The sequence below is a fragment of the Budorcas taxicolor genome, chromosome 9 (genome assembly GCF_023091745.1).
Source record: "Budorcas taxicolor isolate Tak-1 chromosome 9, Takin1.1, whole genome shotgun sequence".
NCBI classification, from domain to species: Eukaryota; Metazoa; Chordata; class Mammalia; order Artiodactyla; family Bovidae; genus Budorcas; species Budorcas taxicolor.
Window position 1 is genome coordinate 19588507 of NC_068918.1, and position 25418 is coordinate 19613924.

At 35.0% G+C, this 25418-nt stretch overlaps 1 protein-coding gene across 32 annotated transcripts in view; it reads left to right on the top strand.

Moving 5' to 3' along the window:
- TRDN (triadin) overlaps positions 1 to 25418 on the top strand; it is a 405761-nt gene that overhangs the window by 286190 nt on the left and 94153 nt on the right. For all 32 annotated transcript variants that reach the window (XM_052645523.1, XM_052645524.1, XM_052645525.1 and 29 more), the window contains 2 exons: positions 3631 to 3678; positions 13627 to 13674. In XM_052645523.1, the coding sequence (XP_052501483.1) occupies positions 3631 to 3678; positions 13627 to 13674 (96 nt within the window). The remainder of the gene's footprint in view (positions 1 to 3630; positions 3679 to 13626; positions 13675 to 25418) is intronic.

The following is a 25418-nucleotide window of genomic DNA, read 5'->3' on the forward strand; positions in this document are numbered from 1 at the left end:
CCTTTCCTTAGGATTGGAATGAAAATTGACCTATTCCATTATCATACTGCGTTAAAAAAAAAAATGCTTCAACACACCCAGTTCTTTTTCCTGCAGTCCACTGCACATCCCCCTCAACTCCTTACCACCACATTGGATAATGATATAGGGGTTGATGATATGACTAGTTATTTTCAAGAAGGAAGGGGATGAAACAAGTAGATTTTTAGACGCAGATCTTTTATACTACTCTTGGTGATCAAGAGGGAATAAAGTAGACAGTGCTTAGCAAATACATTAGACATCACTCTCTTTTCCCCAAAGAACCCTTCAAGGACCAGTATTCTTCAAACGCTTGTAAAGTACTGCCATACATTGCTTTGTTCCTCTTATCAAGGACAGCAGGGCTTTGATAATGTTTTCTTGTGCATATTTGACCAGCCTGTGGTCAGTTTGAATTATGAGTAAAAAAAAATACCAAAGACCTGATTAGAGCCAAAGTCTAGTTATTTTTAATTGCGGGTCTAAATTTGAATTAAATGACAACAATCAGGAATTTTTCATTTCTTGGTTTTAGCACCGCACTAGATTTTTGTGTTATGCTCAGCCACCAAGCCTGACTCTGCTTATCACCTTAACTACATTTCAGTACCTCCCTGTGTGAGTCACACATCTACACACATCTGTCTCTTGATCCACCAATATATGTCATGATCTTCCAGGAATATCCAGTATGCAGAATTTAAAAACAAAGTACCTTTGAATTTATTCAAATATACGATACTAGAAGACTATTTGGGAACAGCTTAAAATTGCTTAGAAAGTGACCTGGCTTTTTTATTCAGTTTAAATATTCTGTCATGGAAATTGCTGGGAAAAAAGATCTATAGGCCTGAACTAGTAGATCTGGTATCAGTGATATGTGTCTATACCACAGGTTGCATGTCCTGTATGACACTGTATCTCAGTCATTTAGGGCAGCCTGGGTATATTGTATTATTCCAGAATAATAATTACTAGCAACTCTTTTCACCTGCTTAGTTTGGATGATAAATTATATAATCACTCCCCAAATCACATATGATGCTGCCTGATTGAACTTAAAATAGCACTGATACAATGCCAGGTGCTGGTTTGGGAATTTAAGTACCATAAAAACTAGACTGTGATAGACCTGGGACTGATTTAGATTGTAGGGCAAGATGTGCTTCTTGTTTAATCCTATTTATAAAGCCACAGTTGGTGTCCTGGGTGCTATCCTGAAACTGGAAAATGTCATGGTTTGGAGCTTAAGAATATTCATCAAGTTTGGTTCAAAGAAAACCAAGCTAGATAAAGGAGTACTAGCAGAAGTAGAATCTGAGTTCAGTTTAGAACAAGGCAGAAGGGAGGAAGAGGAAAGAATTTCAAAGAGAAAATCAGAAATAAATTTTATGGAAGTATAATGAGTACAGCAAAATAATACTAAAATGTATGACTATTGAGACAAGTGCTATGTGACTTGAGTCTTATTAATAAAGCAATCTCTTGATATTGTGTTTTAAAGGGTAGCATGATATTGGGGCAGATCTAAAGTTTTCCAGTAGGACAGGAACAAAAGAGACCTAAAACAATTCCACTTGATCAAAATCTGATGTAAGAAAAACCAGCCATTTCAATAGAGAATGGAGAGGTTATTTTTGAGTATTGCTGATGCAGTTGGTATTCATTGCAAAGAAGTAATTTATTCCTAGGGCTTCCCTGGTGGCTCAGAGGTTAAAGTGTCTGCCTGCAATGCAGAAGACCTGGGTTCGATCCCTGGGTCGGGAAGATCCCCTGGAGAAGGAAATGGCAACCCACTCCAGTATTCTTGCCTGGAGAATCCCACAGACAGAGGAGCCTGGTGAGCTACAGTCCACGGGGTTGCAAAGAGTCGGACACGACTGAGCGATTTAGTTTGTACAACTTCAAAATATCAATTCTGGATGGTTTAGGAATAGGAATTGAACAAAACAAGGCATTAAATAAGTATAGGAAGATATATTTTTATATTATTTTGAAATATAGTTGAATCTCAAAAATTACATGTAAATTCAAGTTATAAAAAGTTTAATATATTTTATTATATTAAAATTAAAGCCAATCAGTAGATACCACAAAGAGATAAAAGACAAGCTACATATGTGGAAAAGATGCCTGTAGCATATATTAGTAACTAGAGGTTAGTAGTGGAAAAAAAAACTCTAAAAAAAGGACAAAGAACTTGATAGAATAGTGGGTAGAAAAAAATGAGTAAAAGATATAAGCAAGTATGAAAAATAAAACAAGAAAGACACAAAATGGCCTGGAAATATATCAAAATAGATTTAGTGTGTTAGTAATAATGAAAATGTTCATAAAATCACAGTAATACTATTTTATACATATCAAATTGGCCAAAAATGGAGGAAAATGTTCATTCTGGTGATGGGTATGCTATGAAACAATAGAAACTCTGACATATACTGTTGGTATGAATGTAAAACTTTGGGAAAATATGGCATTTATTTAGAGTCAAACAAGAGCACATGCTATGACCTAGCACTTTCACTTCTAAGAAAATTCTTGCACATTGCACCAGGCTTCCTGTGCAGGAATATTCATAGCAGTATTCTTTATAATAATACAAAATCGGACAGGACCCAGTGTTCATTCACAGGGGAATGGGTCCATAATGTGTAGAATGAGTATACAGTGGGATACACTGCACAGCAGTAAAAGCAATCAACTACAGCTACTCATATCAGCATGACTTGTGTAAAGAGTTAAACAGCTATAAGTAAACAGTGTATCAAATAGGCCAGTGACAAAAACATGAGGGGAACTCCGCTAGTAGGGGCCAGGGCACAGGTTTTGTAGAGAGTACCTGGAAGCAAAGCAAAAATATATATATATATATATAAATTTACTATGACATATATCACCTTATTTGGGAAAATTTAGTTATTTGGCTCTTACGATAATTGCTCTTGAGTACCATTTTCTTGATTCAAGGAAAATCTTGTTGACTCTGCTTTGGTTTCTTTATGTAGACCAGTAAAGGCACTAAAGCTGTTAAAGTCTAGTAGGCCATCTTGTTAAACTATTTTAACACTGCATCTCAGCACATTTTGAAGGAAGCCAATTACAAGAATTAAAAAATATAATTCAATTTATAAAAAGTTTTGTCACTAAACAGTATAACTCAACCTGTGTATAATGGCTTTACCTTTGTTTGGAGATAAATTCATGTAATAAAAAGCTACAGAAAAATAAAGAAATGATTTATACAGAAATTAGGGCAATGATATTCGGAGATGAAGAGAGAGGTATGCAATGAGTAGTAAGACAAATAAGAAGTTTCAATGGCTTTGGTGATATTGTATTACTTAAGCTTACAGGGGGTTCGAAAGGTATGCATTTGTCACAAGGATTGTATCTTGGAAGAGAATTTCTGTATTATTTAACAATTAGTTATAAAAAATATTCAAGCACATTAAAGCGTAAGTTTTCTCTGCTGCTTGCTTTGCTCTTAGGTGCCACATACATTTTCTCCTTTAGGTAGTTTTAGTCTTGTCTGACTTCGAATACTATAAGGTATTGACCTGGCATGTCTAATATCCATTTCTTGTTCTTTAATACCTGAATTTACAGAGACTGAACAAACCAAAGAAGAGGTTGGTTCTGCCTCATCGAAGAAAGGTCAGTGCAGCTTAAAGAAAAAGATGTCATGACTATAACTTCTTTATGCTTATAGAAGAGCCTTATTTATTGATTTTACTATTTCACTGATATGGAGCAAAGTCACTTTGCATAAGAATTTTAGTACCTATGTTAACAAGGCTTTGTCTTTTGTACTCTGATGCCAAAAGTTTTTATTCTTTTAGGGTTGTAAACTAAAGATAGTAATTAAAGTCCAATTTTAAGTTAGTTTTTTAAAATAAATTGAAGAAATGCAACTGTGTAAACTCCACAGGCTCCAATCATCTGGAGAGCATTCAAACTTAGTACGCTGATTTATATGTTTAGGGTTTGAACAAACAGAACTTTGACTAGTAGAACTTCCATGAACAATGTTCGCTTTATGTAAGAATAGTGTAAAATTAGAAATTACATTCCTTGGGATGCTTGCCTGAAAAGAAACATATTAGGAAGTTTGGAATTTAAGTTTTTAAATGTATTTTTCTTGTCACATCTAATCAGAAGCAACCATTATGTGAATATTGACTCCTCTTAGTTGACATTCTAAAGAATATCTTTAAGAACATTAATATATGTTAAAAATATTCAGTATGATGAGAAATTTACATATTCTCCATTCAAAATAAACTGGAATAATTTTGAAATTTGTGATTTTGCTTTATAAATAGAAATGAAATCAATAATATATCCAGTGTCTTTGTAAGAATCTCAAGACACAGTTTAGCAACCTCCACACACACATATACAAACACTACACACATACCCTTTCCATATATGCCACTAAATGACTTAACATTTTTCTTCTTAAAAGCTCTTTATTGCATATGCTCTTTAGGAAAATATGTATCAGGACTATAGGGAGATATAAAATATATATGATACATATCCACATTCCCAAGTTATATATATATATATATATAAATGAATACATGGATATATTGATAAATGTATATATTAATCAAGTAAACTATAAATTAATATGTTAGTTATATAAATTAGTGTACAAGTTACTATACACGTGTATACTGATGAAAGACAAAAAATTAAAGGATACTTAGAGGAAATATAAACTGTACTGTAAGATAATACTTAATTAGAACCAGTTGAATTATTTAATGGGTTTGCTTTTTCAAGTATAATTCTACTTATTATTCTGAATTTATAGTAAACAGAAATAAAGTCTGTTTCCGAGACAGCTCTTTTCTTAGTAACCTGGTATTTGTGATGTCATTTTTGCAATAAGTGACCACAATACCTGTTTCATTGACATATTTTACCAGGTATCAATTTGCCAGAAGTGGTAGAGCCTTGAATTTATTGGAAGCCCATATTAATATATGTCATTCTTTTATGAGGTCTTATTCTAAAATCACTTTTGCTTGTCAGCATTAAGTGTAATGTGTGGGTAAAACCTGGGTACTTCAGAATGGATAATTCCATGGTGTCAATAACAAGGTGAAGGGTCTCAATACACATTCAGAGAAAGTCATAATCTAGGCATGGATACAGAGTACATGGATCTAGTAAGTAACTATAAGGTAAGTACATCTATATTTGCTGAAGCAAGAACAGAAGGAAGGCAGAATTCTATTCAAAATCTTCAGCCATGAATGAAACTAGTGGGATGTCCAAGTAGCAGTTATATGGATTTTATCTGGAATTAGATTTCACATATTGAGCCTCAAGAAGTCTTTGATTGTCAAGACAGTCTGGAGACGGAGTTAAAAAGGAAAGATTCGAAAACTAGTAGCTGACCCATGCACAGACTGAATCACTTGGAGCCTAGATATTTAGGGTAGAAATATGAGCACACATAATACGGAGTTAGTCAAGTCCCATTAGAGTAAACAGACATACTGAATTAATATTAAATCTTAATTTAGTGAATTCACTGAAATATTCAACCAAGAATGATCTCTGAGTTTAGAGTAAGGCCAAACATTTTGGTTGGGATGAATTAGAACTGATTGCTAGGCTCAGAATGAAATGCAAGGAGGTAAATAACCTGTTTATGAAAATTGAATATTGGCATTATTTACTTTGCCTCTAGTTAATTAGATCTCATACCTCAATCATTAATTTAAATATGACTCTACATATTAGATTTCCTTGCAGCTATAGAAAACGAACAGAAACAAGCGTTCCTTCCAAAGCCATCATAAACATTTTGAAACTCAGGTAGGACTTAACCAGTTTGACAAGTGACAAATAACATTCAAAGGAGACTCTTCTCATTTGTCAGGTAGTTTCATTTCTCCTTATCAGTGATGATTAATCACATGTGAAATATATGTTGTTTCATCATACATATAGTAACCAGCCCCCAATCTCTTTTGGGCTTTCTTTGTTTTTAAGATACTGGACTTTTTATTATTCTACATTGAGGTTTAAACTAGGAACTGTGTTACAATGCTAAGTGGAAATTACTGATTTTACAATTGTTTTAAATGTTCAAAGTTAGAAAAATAATTAAATATTTTAAATTAATCACAGTCTGCCAGTTTATATCTAGTATAAATTGTTTAATCTTAAGCTTGCTTTTAAGTCAGATTTTATTTGGAGATATATAGTATTAAATCATCAATATGATAATTATCTTACTGTTTTATATTTGCTTTGAAGTGTTCAAATACTTTTCAGTTTCATTCAACATATACTTGTGGATCATACACTATGTGAAAACTTAAGGAAATATACAGATATTACTTGAGCAATTAAAATCATGAATATATGAATCTATTCCATGAGTTATTTAGGCCTCATTTATTTATTTTTTTTTTTTTTGCTTTCAGCTAAATGTTTTCTATATGATCATAGTTAATGTTTGAAAGGCAATGGGGTAAATAGATAAATAGAGATAAAGAGCCATAGGAGTTTAAAAATTATTCTTACTTGAGGAAAAGCAAAAGATTCGCTGTAAAAGGTGACTTTAAATTTAAGCCCTAAATAACAGGTAGACATTTGTTGTATAATAATTAGTTGAAAGAGTATCTTGGGCCTAGGTAACAGAGGAAAGCAAAGCAGAGGGAAACTGCATGATGTCTATAAAGAGTAATAAGAGTCTCAAGAATACAATATGAATAATACAACTTGTGCTAATAATGCTGTAAGGGGGCCTGATTTTAATATTCAGCTCTATCTTATGAGCACTAGGGAGTCAATGAAGACTTGTAAGTATAGAAATGATACTCAGACTTTTGCTTTAGAAAATTAATAGACGCTTACTCCTTGGAAGAAAAGTTATGACCAACCTAGACAGCGTATTAAAAAGCAGAGACATTACTTAGCCAACAAAGTTCTGTCTAGTCAAAGCTATGCTTTTTCCAGTAGTCATGTATGGATGTGAGAGTTGGACTATAAAGAAAGCTGAGTGCCAAAGAATTGATGCTTTTGAACTGTGGTGTTGGAGAAGACTCTTTAGAGACCCTTGGACTGCAAGGAAATCCAACCAGGTCATCCTAAAGGAAATCAGTCCTAAATATTCATTGGAAAGACTGATGCTGAAGCTGAAACTCCAATACTTTGGCCAACTGATGCGAAGAACTGACTCATTTGAAAAGACCCTGATGCTGGGAAAGATTGAAGGAGGGAGAAGGAGACGACAGAGAATGAGATGGTTGGATGGCATCACCGACTCAATGGACATGAATTTGAGTAAACTGGGAGTTAGCAATGGACAGGGAGGCCTGGTGTGCTGCAGCCCATGGGGTTACAAAGAGCTGCACACAACTGAGCAACTCAACTGACTGGACTGAGGCTAGTTAGGAAGTTTTGGCAATGATGCAGGCAATGTGCTTTAGGATCCGATATTAGTCATGAGTGGAAAGAAGGGATAATTATATGAGCAGTATTATAAAATAGATTCTATAGAACTTGACAACTGTCCAACTTTGCAAAGGAAAAATTCAAAAATTATCTAATAAAAAGTTTTGAAGCTGAGTACTAGAAGAATATTGGAGGAGGAAAGGGCCACCGACCCCAGTATTCTTGCCTCAGAAATACCATGGAGAGAGGAGATTGGTGGGCTACAGTCCATGGGGTCACGAAAGAGTAAGACAACTACTAAACAACAGCAACTAGAAGAATATTATTTAATATAAATATGAAATGATAAAAATGAAAATAAAAATTGAAATGAGTAATAATGAGTATAAAAATGGAAAAGAAAGATGAAAATAAACAATTTTGTGAGTGAAGACAAGATTAATTGTAGACGTATTTAAACTGCTGTGGCACATGCAAGCGACATCAAGTGAACTAAGTCAGACAAAGGCATGCATCACCTAATTTTACTCATGAACGCGAAAGCAAACGTGAAGTCGCTCAGTCGCGCCCGACTCTTTGCAACCCCATGGACTGTAGCCTACCAGGCTCCTCTGTCCGTCGGATTCTCCAGGAAAGAGTACTAGAGTGGGTTGCCATTTCCTTCTCCAGGAGATCTTCCCCACCCAGGGTTCGAACCCGGGTCTCCTGCATTGCAGGCAGACTCTTTACCATCTGAGCCACCAGGGAAGCTCAATTTTACTCATGAGTAGAATATAAAAAAACAAACAGAAAACTAAAAGAAATCAACAAAGAAAACAAAGCCTAACATGTAGAGAGAGAGATCAGAGTGGTGGGGAAGGTGCAGAGGGGATGAATGTGTAAATACAATAGTAATGATTGGAAACTAAATTTCTGGTGGTGAGCATTCTGTAATGTATTCAAAAGTAGAAATATAATCTTGTACACATGAAAGTTACATAAAGTTATTAATCAACATTGACTCAATAGGATTATATAGTAAGACATAAAAACTAAAGCCACTAGCTTTAACTTGAGAAAGCATCGTTTGATATCTTTGTAATAAAAGTGAGATTGAAGTTTACTATAGACTTGAACTTTGCAGGTAAATTAAACAGTGATAAAGTAAATAAATTAGAGATACCCAAGGGAACATTTCATGCAAAGATGGGCTCAATAAAGGACAGAAATGGTATGGACATAACAGAAGCAGAAGATATTAAGGAGAGGTGGCAAGAATACACAGAAGAACTGTACAAAAAAGATCTTCACGACCAAGATAATCACGATACTATGATGACTCACCTAGAGCCAGACATCCTGGAATGTGAAGTCAAGTGGGCCTTAGAAAGCATCACTACGAACAAAGCTAGTGGAGGTGATGGAATTCCAGTTGAGCTATTTCAAATCCTGAAAGATGACACTGTGAAAGTGTTGCACTCAATACACCAGCAAATTTGGAAAACTCAGCAGTGGCCACAGGACTGGGAAAGGTCAGTTTTCATTCCAATCCCAAAGAAAGGCAATGCCAAAGAATGCTCAAACTACCGCATAATTGCACTCATCTCACACGCTAGTAAAGTAATGCTCAAAATTCTCCAAGCCAGGCTTCAGCAATACATGAACTGTGAACTCCCTGATGTTCAAGCTGGTTTTAGAAAAGGCAGAGGAACCAGAGATCAAATTGCCAGCATCAAGTGGATCATCAAAAAAGCAGGAGAGTTCCAGAAAAACATCTATTTCTGCTTTATTGACTATGCCAAAGCCTTTGACTGTGGATCACAATCAACCGTGGAAAATTCTGAAAGAGAGGGGAACACCAGACCACCTGACCTGCCTCTTGAGAAACCTATATGCAGATCAGGAATCAAGAGTTAGAACTGGACATGGAACAACAGACTGGTTCCAAATAGGAAAAGGAGTACATCAAGGCTGTATATTGTCACCCTGCTTATTTAACTTCTATGCAGAGTACATCATGAGAAATGCTGGACTGGAAGAAACACAAGCTGGAATCAAGATTGCTGGAAGAAATATCAATAACTTCAGATATGCAGATGACACCACCCTTATGGCAGAAACTGAAGAGGAACTAAAAAGCCTCTTGATGAAAGTGAAAGAGGAGAGTGAAAAAGTTGGCTTAAAGCTCAACATTCAGAAAACGAAGATCATGGCATCTGGTCCCATCACTTCATGGGAAATAGATGGGGAAACAGTGGAAACAGTGTCAGACTTTATTTTGGGGGGGGCTCCAAAATCACTGCAGATGGTGACTGCAGCCATGAAATTAAAAGACGCTTACTCCTTGGAAGGAAAGTTATGACCAACCTAGATAACATATTGAAAAACAGAGACATTACTTTGCCAACAAAGGTCCGTCTAGTCAAGGCTATGGTTTTTCCAGTAGTCATGGATGGATGTGAGAGTTGGACTGTGAAGAAGGCTGAGTGCTGAAGAATTGATGCTTTTGAACTGTGGTGTTGGAGAAGACTCTTGAGAGTCCCTTGGACTGCAAGGAGATCCAACCAGTCCATTCTGAAGGAGATCAGCCCTGGGATGTCTTTGGAAGGAATGATGCTGAAGCTGAAACTTCAGTACTTTGGACACCTCATGTGAAGAGTTGACTCATTTGAAAAGACTCTAAATGCTGGGAAGGATTGGGGACAGGAGGAGAAGGGGACGACAGAGGATGAGATGGCTGGATGGCATCACAGACTCAATGGACATGAGTCTGAGTGAACTCCGGCAGTTGGTGATGGACTGGGAGGCCTGGCGTGCTGTGATTCATGGGGTCGCAAAGAGTCGGACACGACTGAGTGACGGAACTGAACTGAACTGAAAGTAAATAGAAAGAAAACAAACCTGAAACTATAGGAAACCAACTTCTCCACCTCACAGTTCATTTCAGGACTGTCTGTCCATAATCAAGGCATTACTGTATAAGAATGGCAGCTACTTTGTTTCCTTAATACCTGGAATCTCCGAAGGTGGGCAGCACAAATCTACTTTTTTCCCTAAAATAGACACCTCCAAATGTTGATCAATATGAATGGTGTGATCCAAATGGTGTGATCACTCATCTAAAGCCAGACATCCTGGAATGTGAAGTCAAGTGGGCCTTAGGAAGCATCACTATGAACAAAGCTAATGGATGTGATAGAATTCCAGCTGAGCTATTATCAAATCCTAAAAGATGATGCTTTGAAAATGTTGCACTCAATATGCCAACAAATTTGCAAAACTCAGCAGTGGCCACCAAACTGGAAAGGGTAAGTTTTCATTCCAATCCCAAAGAAAATCAATGCCAAAGAATGTTCAAGCTACTGCACAATTATGCTCATTTCACATGCTAGCAAAGTAATGCTCAAAATTCTGCAAGGTAGCGTTCAACAGTATGTTAACCGTGAACTTCCGTATGTTCAAGCTGGATTTAGAAAAGACAGAGGAACCAGAGGTCAAATTGCCAACATCTGATTATGGATCAAAGAAAAAGCAAGAGAGTTTCAGAAAATCGCCTACTTCTGCTTTATTACTATGCTAAAAGCATATGACTCTGTGGATCACAACAAACTGTGGGAAATTCTGAAAGAGATGGGAGTACCAGACCACCTTATCTTCCTCCGAGAAAGCTGTATGCAGGTCAATAAGCAACAGTTAGAACCAGACATAGAAAAATGGACTGGTTCCAAATTGGGAAAGGAGTACGTCCAGGCTATATATTGTCACCCTGCTTGCTTTACTTATGTGCAGAGTACATCATGCAAAATGCTGGACTGGATGAAGTTCAAGGCTGAATCAAGATTGCCAGTAAAATGTCAATAACCTCAGATATGCAGAGGACACCACCCTTATGGCAGAAAGCAAAAAGGAACTAAAGAGCCTCTTGATGAAAGTGAAAGAAGAGAGTGAAAAAGCTGGCTTAAAACTCAGCATTCAAAAAACTAAGATCATGGCATCCAGCCCCATCCCTTTATGGCAAATAGATTGGGAAAAAATGGAAGCAGTGATGGAGTTTATTTTCCTGGGCTCAAAAATCACTGCAGATAGTGACTGCAGCCATGAAATTAAAAGACACTCCTTGGAAGAAAAGCTATGACAAACCTAGATAGCATATTAAAAATCAGAGATATTACTTTGCCAACAAAGGTCTATATGGTCAAAGCTATGTTTTTTCCAGTAGTCAAGTCTGAATGTGAGAGTTGGACCATTAAGAAGGCTGAGTACTGAAGAACTGATACTTTTGAACTGTGGTGCTGGAGAAGACTCTTGAGAGTACCTGGGACTGCAAGATCAAACCAGTCAATTCTAAAGGAAATCACTCTTGAATATTCATTGGAAGGACTGATGCTGAAGCTGAAGCTCCGATACTTTGGCCACCTGATGCAAAGAGCTGGCTCATTAGAAAAGACCCTGATGCTAGGAAAGGTTGAAGGCAGGAGGTGATGGGGGTGACAGATGATGAGATGGTTGGATGGCATCACTGATTCAATGGACATGAGTTTGAGCAAGCTCCAGGAGATGGTGAAGGACAAGAAAGCCTGTGTTCTGCAGTCCATGGAGTCACAAAGAACTGGATAGGATTTAGCAACTGAACAACAATAAAAAGTCTGATATTACATGCAGAAGACAACATGCAACCAAGATGGTTTTATTTCTTGAATTTTTCTTCAAAAATCAACATAATTAACCATAATAATATAAAGGGAAATTGAACTTTTCATAAATGATGCATTTCATATTAATGAACCAAGAAACTTCCCTATTCTGAGAATATATATACAAAAACTATTAACAAATATTATACTCAATGGAGAAAATGGAAAGATTTCTCACTGGGAATTGGAAAAGATAAGGATGTCTGCTATCAGCACTTGTATTAAACGTTATACTGGGTATTCCATCCTTTGCAATAAAGTGATTAAAAAGAAGTAATTTGTACAGAAATTTAAAAAAATTAAAAATTAAACTTTATTCACAGGTGAAATTTTCTATTTGAAAAGTTCTTTTTAAATTTTTTTTGCAAATTTCTAAAGAATCTACAGATGAACTATTACAACTGAGTGAATTTAGCAAGTTTTATATAAAACTTTTCCCTTTTTTTGCTCTAGTTAATATCATTAACTTTTTGAAAAGATCATGATCATTTACATGGAAGACACTTTAGGTTTTCTATAATTATTTCTTCAGAATATTTTTAATATGTTCTTTATATCCAACATTTGATTAAACTAAATCTTTGGCTTAACTTGATTCCATTTGAATGCTTCGGCAAGGATACTTCAGAGGCGATAACTGTTATATATCATACTGCGTGTCATTAGAAGCACAGAATATCTGGGTGTCCTGTTATGAATGAGTGGTTCTAAGTTTCATCAGTGTGACAATCACTGGTGACAATCACATTTTCGCTTCAAAGTTGCAGTTTTCCCTGTGCAGCTCTTGAGGGTATTTTTGGGTATGATGGCAATATTCAGTTTCCCATTCATCCTTCTTCTAATAGTTGCCAATGTCCTCTGAAGATCCTTGCTTTAATCAGTTATTTCAGTACATTGGCTTTGTCTGAACGATATTTCTTGAATGTATAAACAGGTAAACAGATAATTTTACTGCTCCACCAACAGCAGTAAAATCTCAGTAGTTATCTGAAACAGCGCCAAAGTGATTTTTTTTTTTTTTTTGGTTACTTGTGATTTGGGATGACTTCATTTAATACTTAAGCAAATCTCAAGCATGACTACTCTGTCCTTTGAGCTGATTAAGTGATATTAAGCATGAATTTAAAGGAGCACCTAGTTGACATTTTCAAGATGCCAAGTGGTTCCAGTAATAACCTGGACTGTAAGTCTATTAATCATAATCCTGTCAAGCAGAACTCTTCACAGAGCTTGTTTATCAAAGCAACATGTAAAAGAATAAGGTGGGCAACATTATGTAAAAACTAGTAAGAAGAGGGCAAGGGATTATTTTTATTTCTCTAATTCTTTAAGAGTAGACTTATAATAGTAGGTTTCTGTTGAATTATAGAGAAATGACAAGTATTGAAAAAGCTTTAAAATAGCCTGTTTAGAAGAAATCTTTGGCATGGAATGAGTTACAAATTGCCTTTTTGTGCAGAAGCAGCATTTCCATTGGAACTTTTATTTAAACCTTATCTCTGCTTTGCAGCTGTACCTGGAAAGAAGGAAGAGAAAACAACCAAGACAGTGGAGCAAGGTAAAAAATAATGAAGGAGGTTGACATTATCTTCTTTAGAAAGACAACAACGTGAGGAGGAAAGCACTGGATTCAGACAGGCGGACGACAATAACCTTTAAATCGATTGCTCTCTGTCACTGTCCTTGCGTGTTTCTCTCTGCCAGGGAGAATGTGAGGTGGCAATCTGGGTTTTTATTCTTTTGTATAACTAAACTCTGAGTGTAAGTTCAGAACAGGAAAGCTCCACAAACTGCTTAATTACATCAAGAAAAATGCTGAAGATTGTTGGGAATGAGGAAAATGTTCAGGCCAATTGATAGACATTTTTTCCTGTGTGATATGTGGTTTTAACACCCCCTGACTGATCATAGTTTAAAGAACAACAATGACACAATTCTGTTTATGCAAGAACAATTTCTACAGCTTGAAAACTAGTATGTTAAAACAAAGTGAAAAACCAGCAATACAAGTAAATTGCTTGAGTCTGCATTACGACTTCAGCAATTGATTCTCCCAAGACGTCTAAAATTTCAGTGTTATATATCACAATGCTATAAATAATGCATTTTCTTTTTACTTATGCAGCTATATAATAAATGCATCACTCTAGAATATGCTTGAGGAAAATCCTGCAGCATAGTAGAGTAAAAGCATTTGAGGTGATGTTGTGCCTTCTGTTAGAGTTCACATTGCTAATAATTTTAATTGTTGTCCCCTCAATCCTTTGGCTTTTAATGCATTATAATATTATAATATTTACTATTAATTGTAATCGGTAGATGAGGTTAGAACTAGCATAATTTTGTCAAGAATAAAATGGAAATAATTTCTCCTCTTAGAGACAAATTCCTAATATCAGAAACTTAGATATTTTTACACAAATATATTAAGAAAATCATTCAAACCTTCACACTTCAGATAAGTAAACTAAGTTAAGGAATGACTAGTTTAAAAAATTAGTCAAGGATTGATTTCCTTTGGCTTTTCAAAATAAAAAATCACATTAAATCACATTGAAAAAGTTTTCAAATTTATTTTGGTTTCTGCAGATTACCTGGGCTTTTAGAGTTCAGTTGAATGTTTCTGTCAGCCTCTTTTTGAGGTGGATACATTAGTCTCTGAAATATATAGTTGAGGTGTAGGAGCATGGATCCCAGTCTCAACTTGTTGACTTTGACAAGGTTCTGAGCCTAAATTTCTTCTCTAAAAACAGGGTTAATTATACTTGACCTGCCTGTCTGACAAGATGTGGAGTTCAAAATACATGTGAAAGGATATGAAAAAAATGTAAACTCCTAGTTAAGTATTTAGGATTTACTAGCCCTTTTTTCTTATGAAATCCGCTTCAGTATAAGTGAGAATCAAATCACTTTGCTTTCATTAAGCTTCGTAGTTTTTCTCCTCTCTAGTATAAAGGTATGGGCTGCTCATCTTATGGCATTTGCAAATTGTTTTTATAACCACAGAAAATTAAGAGAAGACTGACTGGAATATAATGGCCACACTAATAATAATACCTAACATATAACTGATTTCAACACAGATTGTTTTATTTCTTTTTACCTTCATGTTGTTGTCAGTGTCATTAATTATATAATGTTGCCTCAGAAAGTTCAGAGACTGGAAATGGCTTTTAGAGATATGAATTTACTCCTTTGGATGATTTTATAATTAATTCTTTTACTAAATACATTTTATTTTATAAACACTTATGCACTTGGCTTATATAAAAATGAGTCTTTCAATGACTTTTTAATATTGATTTAGTAAATCATTTCAGTTTTAAATATTATAAAGCAATGGCTTCATATTTTTTAACTACACAGATCATAAAAAATAGGGTATTTGGATAACTTGAATGTTTTTGTGATGGTATATTTATGACAAATAATTTATATGAAAAATATATTTTGTGATTTTAATAAATTAAGAAATTTACGTGAGGATAAATCACTTACATTCTACAGATTTCATCATAATATTCTAATATTTATTCCTGAGATGATGTTTGACTATTGTGTAGTTCTCTTCTTTAAACTGATTTTAGTTATATTTAGAAGTATAAGTAATCTAAAACTAGTCATAATGCATTGAAATACAATTAAATGGTTTATAAAGAGTTATTTTCATTAATTTAAATTTGAACTTACAAACTCTACTAGGGACAAACTTTTACTCATAATTCTTAATAGGTTTCAAATACACTTTTTGATCTATGTAAAATTGTGTATATTGAACCTCTGGACCTATTCTGCATTATGATTGCTAGGGAAGCATTGATTAAGCTAAACTTTATGCTATGGAAAATTCATATAGTGATAGGTGAAAAAATTTTACATTAACGTAATTTAGTAAACAGAACCTCATATTGTGTAAGAATTAGAAATGTAGTTAATTTAACTTTTGCAAAAGTCTAAAAGTATACCTCTAATTTTAACTGTAGTTTGTCGAGGGATGACATGGTTTTCAGTAGTTCTTCTCATAAAGATCGTACTTTGGCTAGACCAGAATTTTGAGTGTTAAGAAAATCTTTATAAATCTCCCCACTTTAAAGATACACACATGCACACACACCACAAACACCATTAGCAATTTCTCTTTGTTTAGAAAGCAGTTACCTAGAAGCATCAGGAGACACAAATATTTTCCATGGTACATGTTGCTGTCCTTATAGTGAGAGCCAAGGAATGCCAAAGATACAACATCGCAACACACTCTACTATATGAGGATTTGTCTTTATGTTTATTGTATATTATATCTAGAAAGAATACATCACATTTCATTGGTGATTTAGTCACTAAGTCATGTCCGATTCTTTGTGACCCCGTGGATTGTAGTCAGTCTGGCTCCTTTATCCATGGGGTTTTCCAGGCAAGAATACTGGTGTGGGCTGCCGTTTCCTACCCCAGCAGAACTTCCTGACCCAGGGATTGAACCTGTGGCTCCTGCATCTCCTGCATTGCAGGTGGATTCTTTACCACTGAGCCACCAGGGAAACCACTTCAGTATAATTTCATTTCATTAAGCTTGGTTTATTTCATTTCATTAAGCTTGGTTAATGCACATTTCATTACGCTTGATTTATTTATTGTTTGATATTTAAATTCTCATATTTAGTGTACTTTTTTCTCCTTGGTATTACTTTTCAAAATTGACCTGTCCCCCTAACTCCAATTTCCTTCTCTCTTTTTTAATCTTGCTTTCTCTCAGAAGAAAATCCTTGATAATATTTGCTTGTTACTATCCAGAAGATCAAAGCAGTCACTCTCAGGAAGCATTCAGTGATGTCTTACTTACCAGGGCAGGGCTGGAGACCAATCCAGACAATTAACTTTAATGATATGAGTGGTAGATTGGAGTCCCAGTATCTCCTTGTTTCTAATTTTCTTCCTTCTAAGTGATTTCAATCTAACAGTGAAAAGGTGAAGAAAATAGTAATAAATCAAATCACTCACATATCATCTTTCTTTTTCTTTCATTCATACCTGTGCATGATATCACTTAAAGCTTTCTTGAAGAATTTGTTCTAAGGGACTCTCACAGTGCTGGCATGTAGGAAGTATTCAATAAATACTTGTGGGTTGAATAAAACATAGAGGAATTGCTGAAGAAAGGAATATTAGGTGATGCAGATTTCAATAATCTGTATCTCTAATACTGTACAGTTTTGATATTTTAGTAAATCACCTGTCATTTCTGAAGCAAAAGTTGCCAAATATCTGAGAAACCAGGAGATAACTGATTAACTTATCCAACTACCCTCATCTTAGAGTAAAAACTCTAGGTGAAATTAATAATTAAATCTGCTGCTGCTGTGCTATGCCGTCATGACTGACTCTTTGCAGTCCCATGGACGGTAGCCCACCAGGCTCCTCTGTCCATGGAATTTTCCAGGTAAGAATACTGGAGTGGGATGCCATTCCTCTCTTGCATTACCTGCATTGGTAGCGAGAGTCTTAACCACTAGCACCTCCTGGGAGCCCAGCTAAATATTAATTGATCATTAATTACATCATTATTATGGTCTTTGTAGAAGGTATTCTTACGAAACAAAACTGCTTGTGTTGAATCATCATATGGATAAAAATTTTTAATAACTTACATTTTAGCAATTGTACCTTCTGTATTGTGAATTTTAAAAAAACTTTAAAAGAAAGAGAAAATTTAGTAATTGCCCAGTGAGGTATAAGTGTAAACATAGCAACGTTAGGCCTTATCCTTATTTTTCGTGGTTTTACAATTTTAGAGCTGATTTAGCTGATCTTCCACTCCTTTGAATTATAAAAAAATCTTATATTCACTGAAGTTTTCAAGTAGTATGTCCCTTATATCAGAATATAAAATCTCTAGGAGAAGACTAGTCTAGAAAGACTTATTTCTAAGATTCTAAGTCTCAAATGTTAAGGGAAAACATACTTTATAAACTTGGAAAATTTAGTATCCCAAAATTAAGCTGAAAATTTCATTACAGAAATATTCAGTATAGTTTTCCATCCTCTTAACAATTAAAAATCACTTCAAAATCTACTTAAGTACAAACATGACAAAAATATTCATGAAAAATGATTAAATAGAATTTAAGTGCCTATTAACCACCAAGAATAAGTTTGAAAACAGTAATTTTATTAAGGGTAAAATTAGAGAATATGGATCATAAATACATCAAATGCAGTTCATTTCCTGTAATAAAAAATGTGTTTTGCTTAAAATGAAGAAATATTCTAAATTTGTAAGTATAGTAATTTGTGTCCACTTGAGTTTTTGTCTTTCTTTGGCTTGTTGCTATTTTGTAAACAGTGGTATCCCACATCATTGTATTAGTGTTTTAAATTGTCGCAGAAGCAAGTGAAACCCAATTGCCATTTACATGCTTTGTGTATTGGTCACTGTCCTCAGACACTTTTCAGATTCTCTTCTATTCTTTGTAAATGAATTGGTCTGTTTAGAACCTGTGATATGTATTTGTTATAGATTGATCCCATACTTTCAAGTGAATGTTAATAATATCTAACAGTAGTGATTTCTCTGAGAGAAACTTATTTATTTAAATAATAAATGTTTATAATTCATGACATGTCAACATTATAAAAAAACAAACAATTTTACATTTAAGATCAATGGAGTAAAACTGAAAGTGTAGTTGATACATATTGTATTTAATTATTTGCTTAATGTGTGTTATAAAATAACCTATTTTCACATGTGGACTAAGTCATGCTGTTGACCCTCAATAAATGTTAAATGATAATAATAACACTATTGATTCCTGTGAATTTCAAACTTTTGACATTAGTTTGTGCTTTGGTTGTTTAATATTTATTGAGCGCCCACAACAGACTAGGCGCTGGGAATGGGTGTGAGGAGTATGGAGTGGGCTTCGGGGAAAAGATGGTCTATACACAGAGCTCATGAATCATCTGTAAAAGTGAGCGTACTCTGCTTGCTTACATATTTTGTATATTTTCAACAGAATTTTTTTCGATTTTCCACTATCTCATTTGCTCACATATTTCACCATTTCTTACTCTTGTTTTAATACTTTTAGAATGTTCTCACAGTCGTTTGACCTCATGAATGGCAATTCCTTTCTCATCCCTTCTCTTTCACCATTTTTGTTGTTGTTTAGTTGCTGTCATGTCTGACTCCTTGCCCCGCCCATGGACTGTAGCCTGCCAGGCTCCTCTGTCCATGGACTTTTCCCAGGAAAGAATACTGAAGTGGGTTACCATTTCCTACTCCAGGGAATCTTCCCAACCCTGAGATTGAACCCACGTCTCCTACATTGGCTGGCAGATTCTTTACCACTGAGCCACCAGGGAAGCCTTAGGATATTCTGTAGTCAAGTTAAAGTCACACAGAGAGATATAGTGTAATGTCCACATTCCAGTTTCTGCTTTTTGGCTATGAAAATGAGACACTCCTCAGCCTGATGTCACCTAGGTGCCTATCTTTTTCATTCCTTTGCTTAGAGACTGTGGGCATTTCATGGAGAAGCACGCTAACACTGTAAGATTATCCCAAGAATCTCTCCATGCACTTTATTACTAGGATTACCGCTTTTACCACCAGCTTACCTTTCTAACTCTGGACTCAGAGGAACTAGCTGTTAGATAAGCCAAATTAAGTCACCTGACATTACCAGAACAGACAGTGTATCCAGGGATAACGTGTCCTCCTCTGCCTATGGTGGCTTCCCTGCTGGCTCATACTGTAAAGCATCTACCCGCAATGCAGGAGACCAGGGTTCGACCTCTGGTCTGGAAGACTCTGTCTATACTTTACCCCTTCCATTATTCATCAAAGTACTTTCCTAATGGAAATTGTATCCATCTTTTAGGCTCCTAAAAACAACAAACTTTTTACATCAAGCATATACTCTTACTACATCTATCTTACAATTATGGAACTTTGTCTTGATTTAAGGTCCAACAATCTTTATGTAAACAAATGGAATGTAGTTATATACCATTTCTAAAGCCCAGTCAAATCAAATTGAAATATGAATAAAAGTTGTCATATGCTTTCTGAATTTAATGGCAATGCATTTCAGATTTCTTTTGGCAATACTTAATGTAATTTAATAATTTTAAAGCAATTTAAAGTGCATATTTTTGATCATCATCTTCATCTTAATATTAAGTTTATGGTTCTTTAGGAAATCCATAAATCTGTAAAAGATAATTCTCATCCTCTTATAATAAAAATTCTCTTACAAATCTTTTTTACTCATGGAGAATTTTGATGAATAGCCCCAGGATTTGGTTAGTAAAATCTATTCTTAATTATTTAGTATAGATATTTGAAGATTACAGTTTTGTTCTCCAGAGAGAAAAATTGACTTTTGTTTGTTCCTTCGCTATTCTGCACTCAGTACAGTTCAGTTCAGTTGCTCAGTCATGTCCAACTCTTTACGACTCCATGTATCACACCATGCCAGGCCTCCCTGTCCATCACCAACTCCCAGAGTTCACTCAAACTCATGTCCATCGAGTTGGTGATGCCATCCAGCCATCTCATCCTCTGTCATCCCCTTCTCCTCCTGCCCCCAGTCCCTCCCAGCATCAGACTCTTTTCCAGTGAGTCAACTCTTTGCATCAGGTAGCCAAAGTATTGGAGTTTCAGCTTCAGCATCAGTCCTTCCAATGAACACCCAGGACTGATCTCCTTTAGAGTGGACTGGTTGGATCTCCTTGCAGTCCAAGGGACTTTCAAGAGTCTTTTCCAACACCACAGTTCAAAAGCATCAATTCTTCAGTGCTCAGCTTTCTTCACAGTCCAACTCTCTGCACTAGAGTGTATAAAAAACTGAGGAAATGCTTTGTAGTGTTTACCTTATAACATACCAAGAAAATACCTCCTCACAAGCTCAAGAATATTAAGCTGCTAATTTTGTCTCTCTTTTCTATTGATTTTGCTTTCACTCCTACTTTTTTCCTGAAACAACCTATGAGTTTGTTCTCTTTTTTCCTTTAGGGATTTTTAATAGAAAGTATATTATAAGCTGCTATGCTACAAACCTAAGTAGCCAGAACAGGGATTGTTTTTATCCCTTCTTTATTGAATTTTTTCTTTTATGTATAAATTCATTTTCTACCAAAAGCCAATTCAGGGGAAATAAAGTAGGCACATACTATACACTATCTTGAATAAAACTACTTAAAATCAGTTGGTATGTCATACCCTGTAATAAATTAATGGAGTTTAAGGTAAAAAAGTTAAGCTAAAATACTGTAAAAATAAAGTTGCAGATTTTATCTGAAATCATCTGCTCTGCATAAAAATGCATTGTTACTTTCTTCTAATCGCAAAGTACACATTATAGATCAACTAATTTCAGGAATAAACATGAAAATTTTTCACCATTCTACATAAAATTTGGTTGCACTTTATTGACTGTATTACTGTCCCAGTATTTTGTAGAATGATGATATATTATATGTTAAAGAAAAAGCAGTTTTTAAAACCTGAAAATTCAGTGCAGATACTCCTTTGGAATTACGAAATGGCAAAATATAACTCAAATTTTTTTCATCATTTTGACTTGCAAATTCAGGGTTTCATTTCATTTGATTTTGTATCAGAAAGAGCTACTAGGTCAGGTAACTCATAAAAAACATCTATAGTCTCGTTAAAAGTCTTGGCAATAAAAATCATGGTCATCAATTCTTAGCTTGGAGTTAGCACTTGTCTTGTTGGTGCTTGAAAAGAAAGAGCTGTTAAAACCTAGTAATGATTAGAAATACTAATTGCCTTAATAATACAGTATACAGTTATCTCAAAATAAAACTTAAGGCTTGGTCTATCCTTTATAAAACAACAAAAAATTTATTCTGTAACATTAGGCTGGTTACTTGCTTGAAAGCCTCCTTTACAAGCTGAGATAATTTTACTAAGCATTTTGTACAGACTTTTCCAGTCTTAATATTGTCTGATTCTCATTTGTAAGAAATGTCTCCCATGCATGAAACATTTCCACTTTGTCCCAAATGCTGAAGAATAAACTTATTTTTCTGATTGCAAGTACAATTTGTACACATATACAAACAGGAAAATCATATTCAGATTCTAACATGAAAATATTTCTGTATATTATATAAATCTACTAAATAGAATCCTAATATTTGAAGTATTTACTTCACTTGAATTTCAAAATGAACACTTAAGTTTTACTTAAGTTTCAAAAAGTACATCTCAGGAGCAGAGCATGCCATTGAATGTCCAGTGAAATGACATGAAGATTCTCTAAATATTAATTTAACCATAAGAATCAGTGATAATGATGCAGAGGAGGCAGAAATTCTGCCCATAACACACTCACACAAAAAAATCTATAAAAAATGAAACAGAAGAAGATATTGTCTCAAGAGAGAAGAGAATGTAGGTAGCACAACTGTCGGTGAATTGTGGCTTCACTATTGGTTTGGACTATTTCCAAACAAAAATGACTTTCTAAGTATTGCCAGTCAGTTCAGTACCTATCATATTCTCTTATGAGCAAAACTTTATTTGCATTGATACAATAACAGAAAAAAATGTTTCGACTTAAGAGTTTTAAAGACTCCCCATCACTCAGTTCAGTTCAGTTCAGTCACTCAGTAGTGTCTGACTCTTTGTAACCCCATGAACTGCAGCATGCCAGGCTTCCCTGTCCATCACCAACTCCCAGAGTTAACCCAAACTCATGTCCATTCAGTCGGTGATGCCATCCAACCATCTCACCTCTGTGGTCCCCTTCTCCTCCTGCCCTCAATCTTTCCCAGCATCAGGGTCTTTTTAAATGAGTCAGCTCTTCGGATCAAGTGGCCAAAATATTGGAGTTTCAGCTTCAACATCAGTCCTTCCAATGAACACCCAGGACTGTTCTCCTTTAGAATGGACTGGTTGGATCTCCTTGCAGTCCAAGGGACTTTCAAGAGTCTTCTCCAACACCACAGTTCAAAAGCATCAATTCTTCAGTGCTCAGCTTTCCTTATAGACCAACTCTCACATCCATACATCCTCATCACTGGAAGGATATAAACTCAAATTCTCTAGCAAGGTACTGAAGATTTCCTTACCACCGACCCTCAGTGTGACTTCTAGCCTTTGCTCATATGCTTCTCACTCATTTTGTACACCCACCAATCACGCCACCTGAATCTTCACACTACACTGTTTTCTTATGTTGTTCCTTGTATTGGAAATGTCTTTCCAACTCTTCTTTGATAACAGATTTTATATGCAATTTCATAGTTGACCATAGATGCCAGTACTTTTGTGAAGTCTTTTCTTATTGCATCAGTTTGTCTGCCCTGCTGTGAGCTCGGAACTCTGTGTGTGTGTATGTGTCTCCATCATTCTACTTAATCTGTCTACATGAAGTTCTTCCAGCATGGACTGAACTCCAGGCAACCATCTTGTTTTCCCAATTCACAATCCAAAAGAGACACTGAATAAATATTCATTGACTAGATCAAGTTTACCTTTTTAAAATACCAAAATGAATTCTGTTGTTCCAAAGTGTAGAAACTTATACTTGGGTTTCTTGTTCTGCAAAGTTTCTTGTTGTTTTTTACTCCAACCAAAGCCTTTTTGAGAGTCAAATTTTTTTACATGCACACATACAATACAAAGTTTAAAGTATTATTAAAGATTTCTAAAAAAATTTCATAGAATTTGAAAACATTACCAAGTCAAATTAACAGTGCATAAAAAGAATTATACCCCATGACCAAGTGGGACTCATTCTAGGTAAGCAAAACTGGTTTAACATTTGAAGATAGATTGAAGGGGACGACAGAGGATGAGATGGCTGGATGGCATCACCAACTCGATGGATATGGGTTTGGGTGAACTCTGGGAATTGGTGATGGATAGGGAGGCCTGGCGTGCTGCAATTCATGGGGTCACAAAGAGTCAGACACTACTGAGCAACTGAACTGAACTGAACTGATATAATTCACACATCAATAAGATAAGAAAGAAACTCAATAGATAACAGAAAATCATTCGACAAAATCCAACAACTATTTATGGTAAAATCTCTCAGCAAACTAGGAATAAAGAAAAACTTCCTCAACTTGATAAAGAATATCTACAATTAAACCTCCTCATAACCTCATATTTAATGTTGAGTCACAAAAAGCTTACCCACTAAGATAAAGAAACAAGGCAAGGATGCCCCCTCAGCACACTTGTTCGACATTGTACTGGAAGTATTAGTTAATGAATAAGACAAGACAGGGAAGAAAAGACATACCCATTGGAAAGAAAGAAATAAAACTGTCTTTGTACATGATATGGCCATCTATTTAGAAAATTATAAAGAATCAAGAAAAACCTCCTAAAACTAATCAGTGATTATAGCAAGGTTGCAGGACACAAGGTTAATATGTAAAAGTAAGCTGCACTATGTTTCAGCAATGATAATTGGAATGAATAAAATAAAAAATGCAAGACTATTTACATTAGCACCAAAAAAGGAAAGACTTAGATATAAATCCAAGATATAATCTATTGTATGTTCGTGAGTAGGCAGGCTCCAAATTGTTAGCATGTCAGTTCTCCCCAACTTTATAGATTCTATGCAATCATAATAGAATCTCAGTGATACTGACAAACTGATATTGTGAATATCAACAAACTGATCCTAAAGTTTATACAGAAAAAAAAAAAAAAGACCCAGAATAGCCAAGACAACATCAAAGGAGAAGAACAAAACCTTAGGACTACTGGACTTCAAGACTTGTTATAAAGCTACAGTAGTCAACAGTGTGATATTGGTGAAAGAATCAACAAACAGGTTGATGGAACAAAATGGATAACCCAGAAATAAACTCACAAAAAATACAGTCAACTGGTCTTTGACAAAGAAGCAAAAGCAATTGAATGGAGAAAGGATAGTCTTCTCAGCAAGCCATACTAGAATAAGTGAACATTCACAAGCAAAAAAAAAGAAAGAATCTAGGTAAGAATTCTACATCCTTATCAAAATATTAGCTCAAAGTGGATCACAGACCTAAATATAAAACATAAAACTATAAACTCCTAGAAGATAACATAAGAGAGAATCTAGGTTATCTTGGGTTTGGAGATTACCTTTTAGATACAACACAAAAGATACAACCCATAAATGAAAAGTTGATATGTTGGACATTATTAAAATTAAATATGCTCTGCAAAGCATAGTGTCAATATTTAAAGAATAAAACACAGAATAAGAGGAAATATTTGTGAAATAATATCTGGTGAAGGATTGTCATCCAAAATACACAAAGAACTC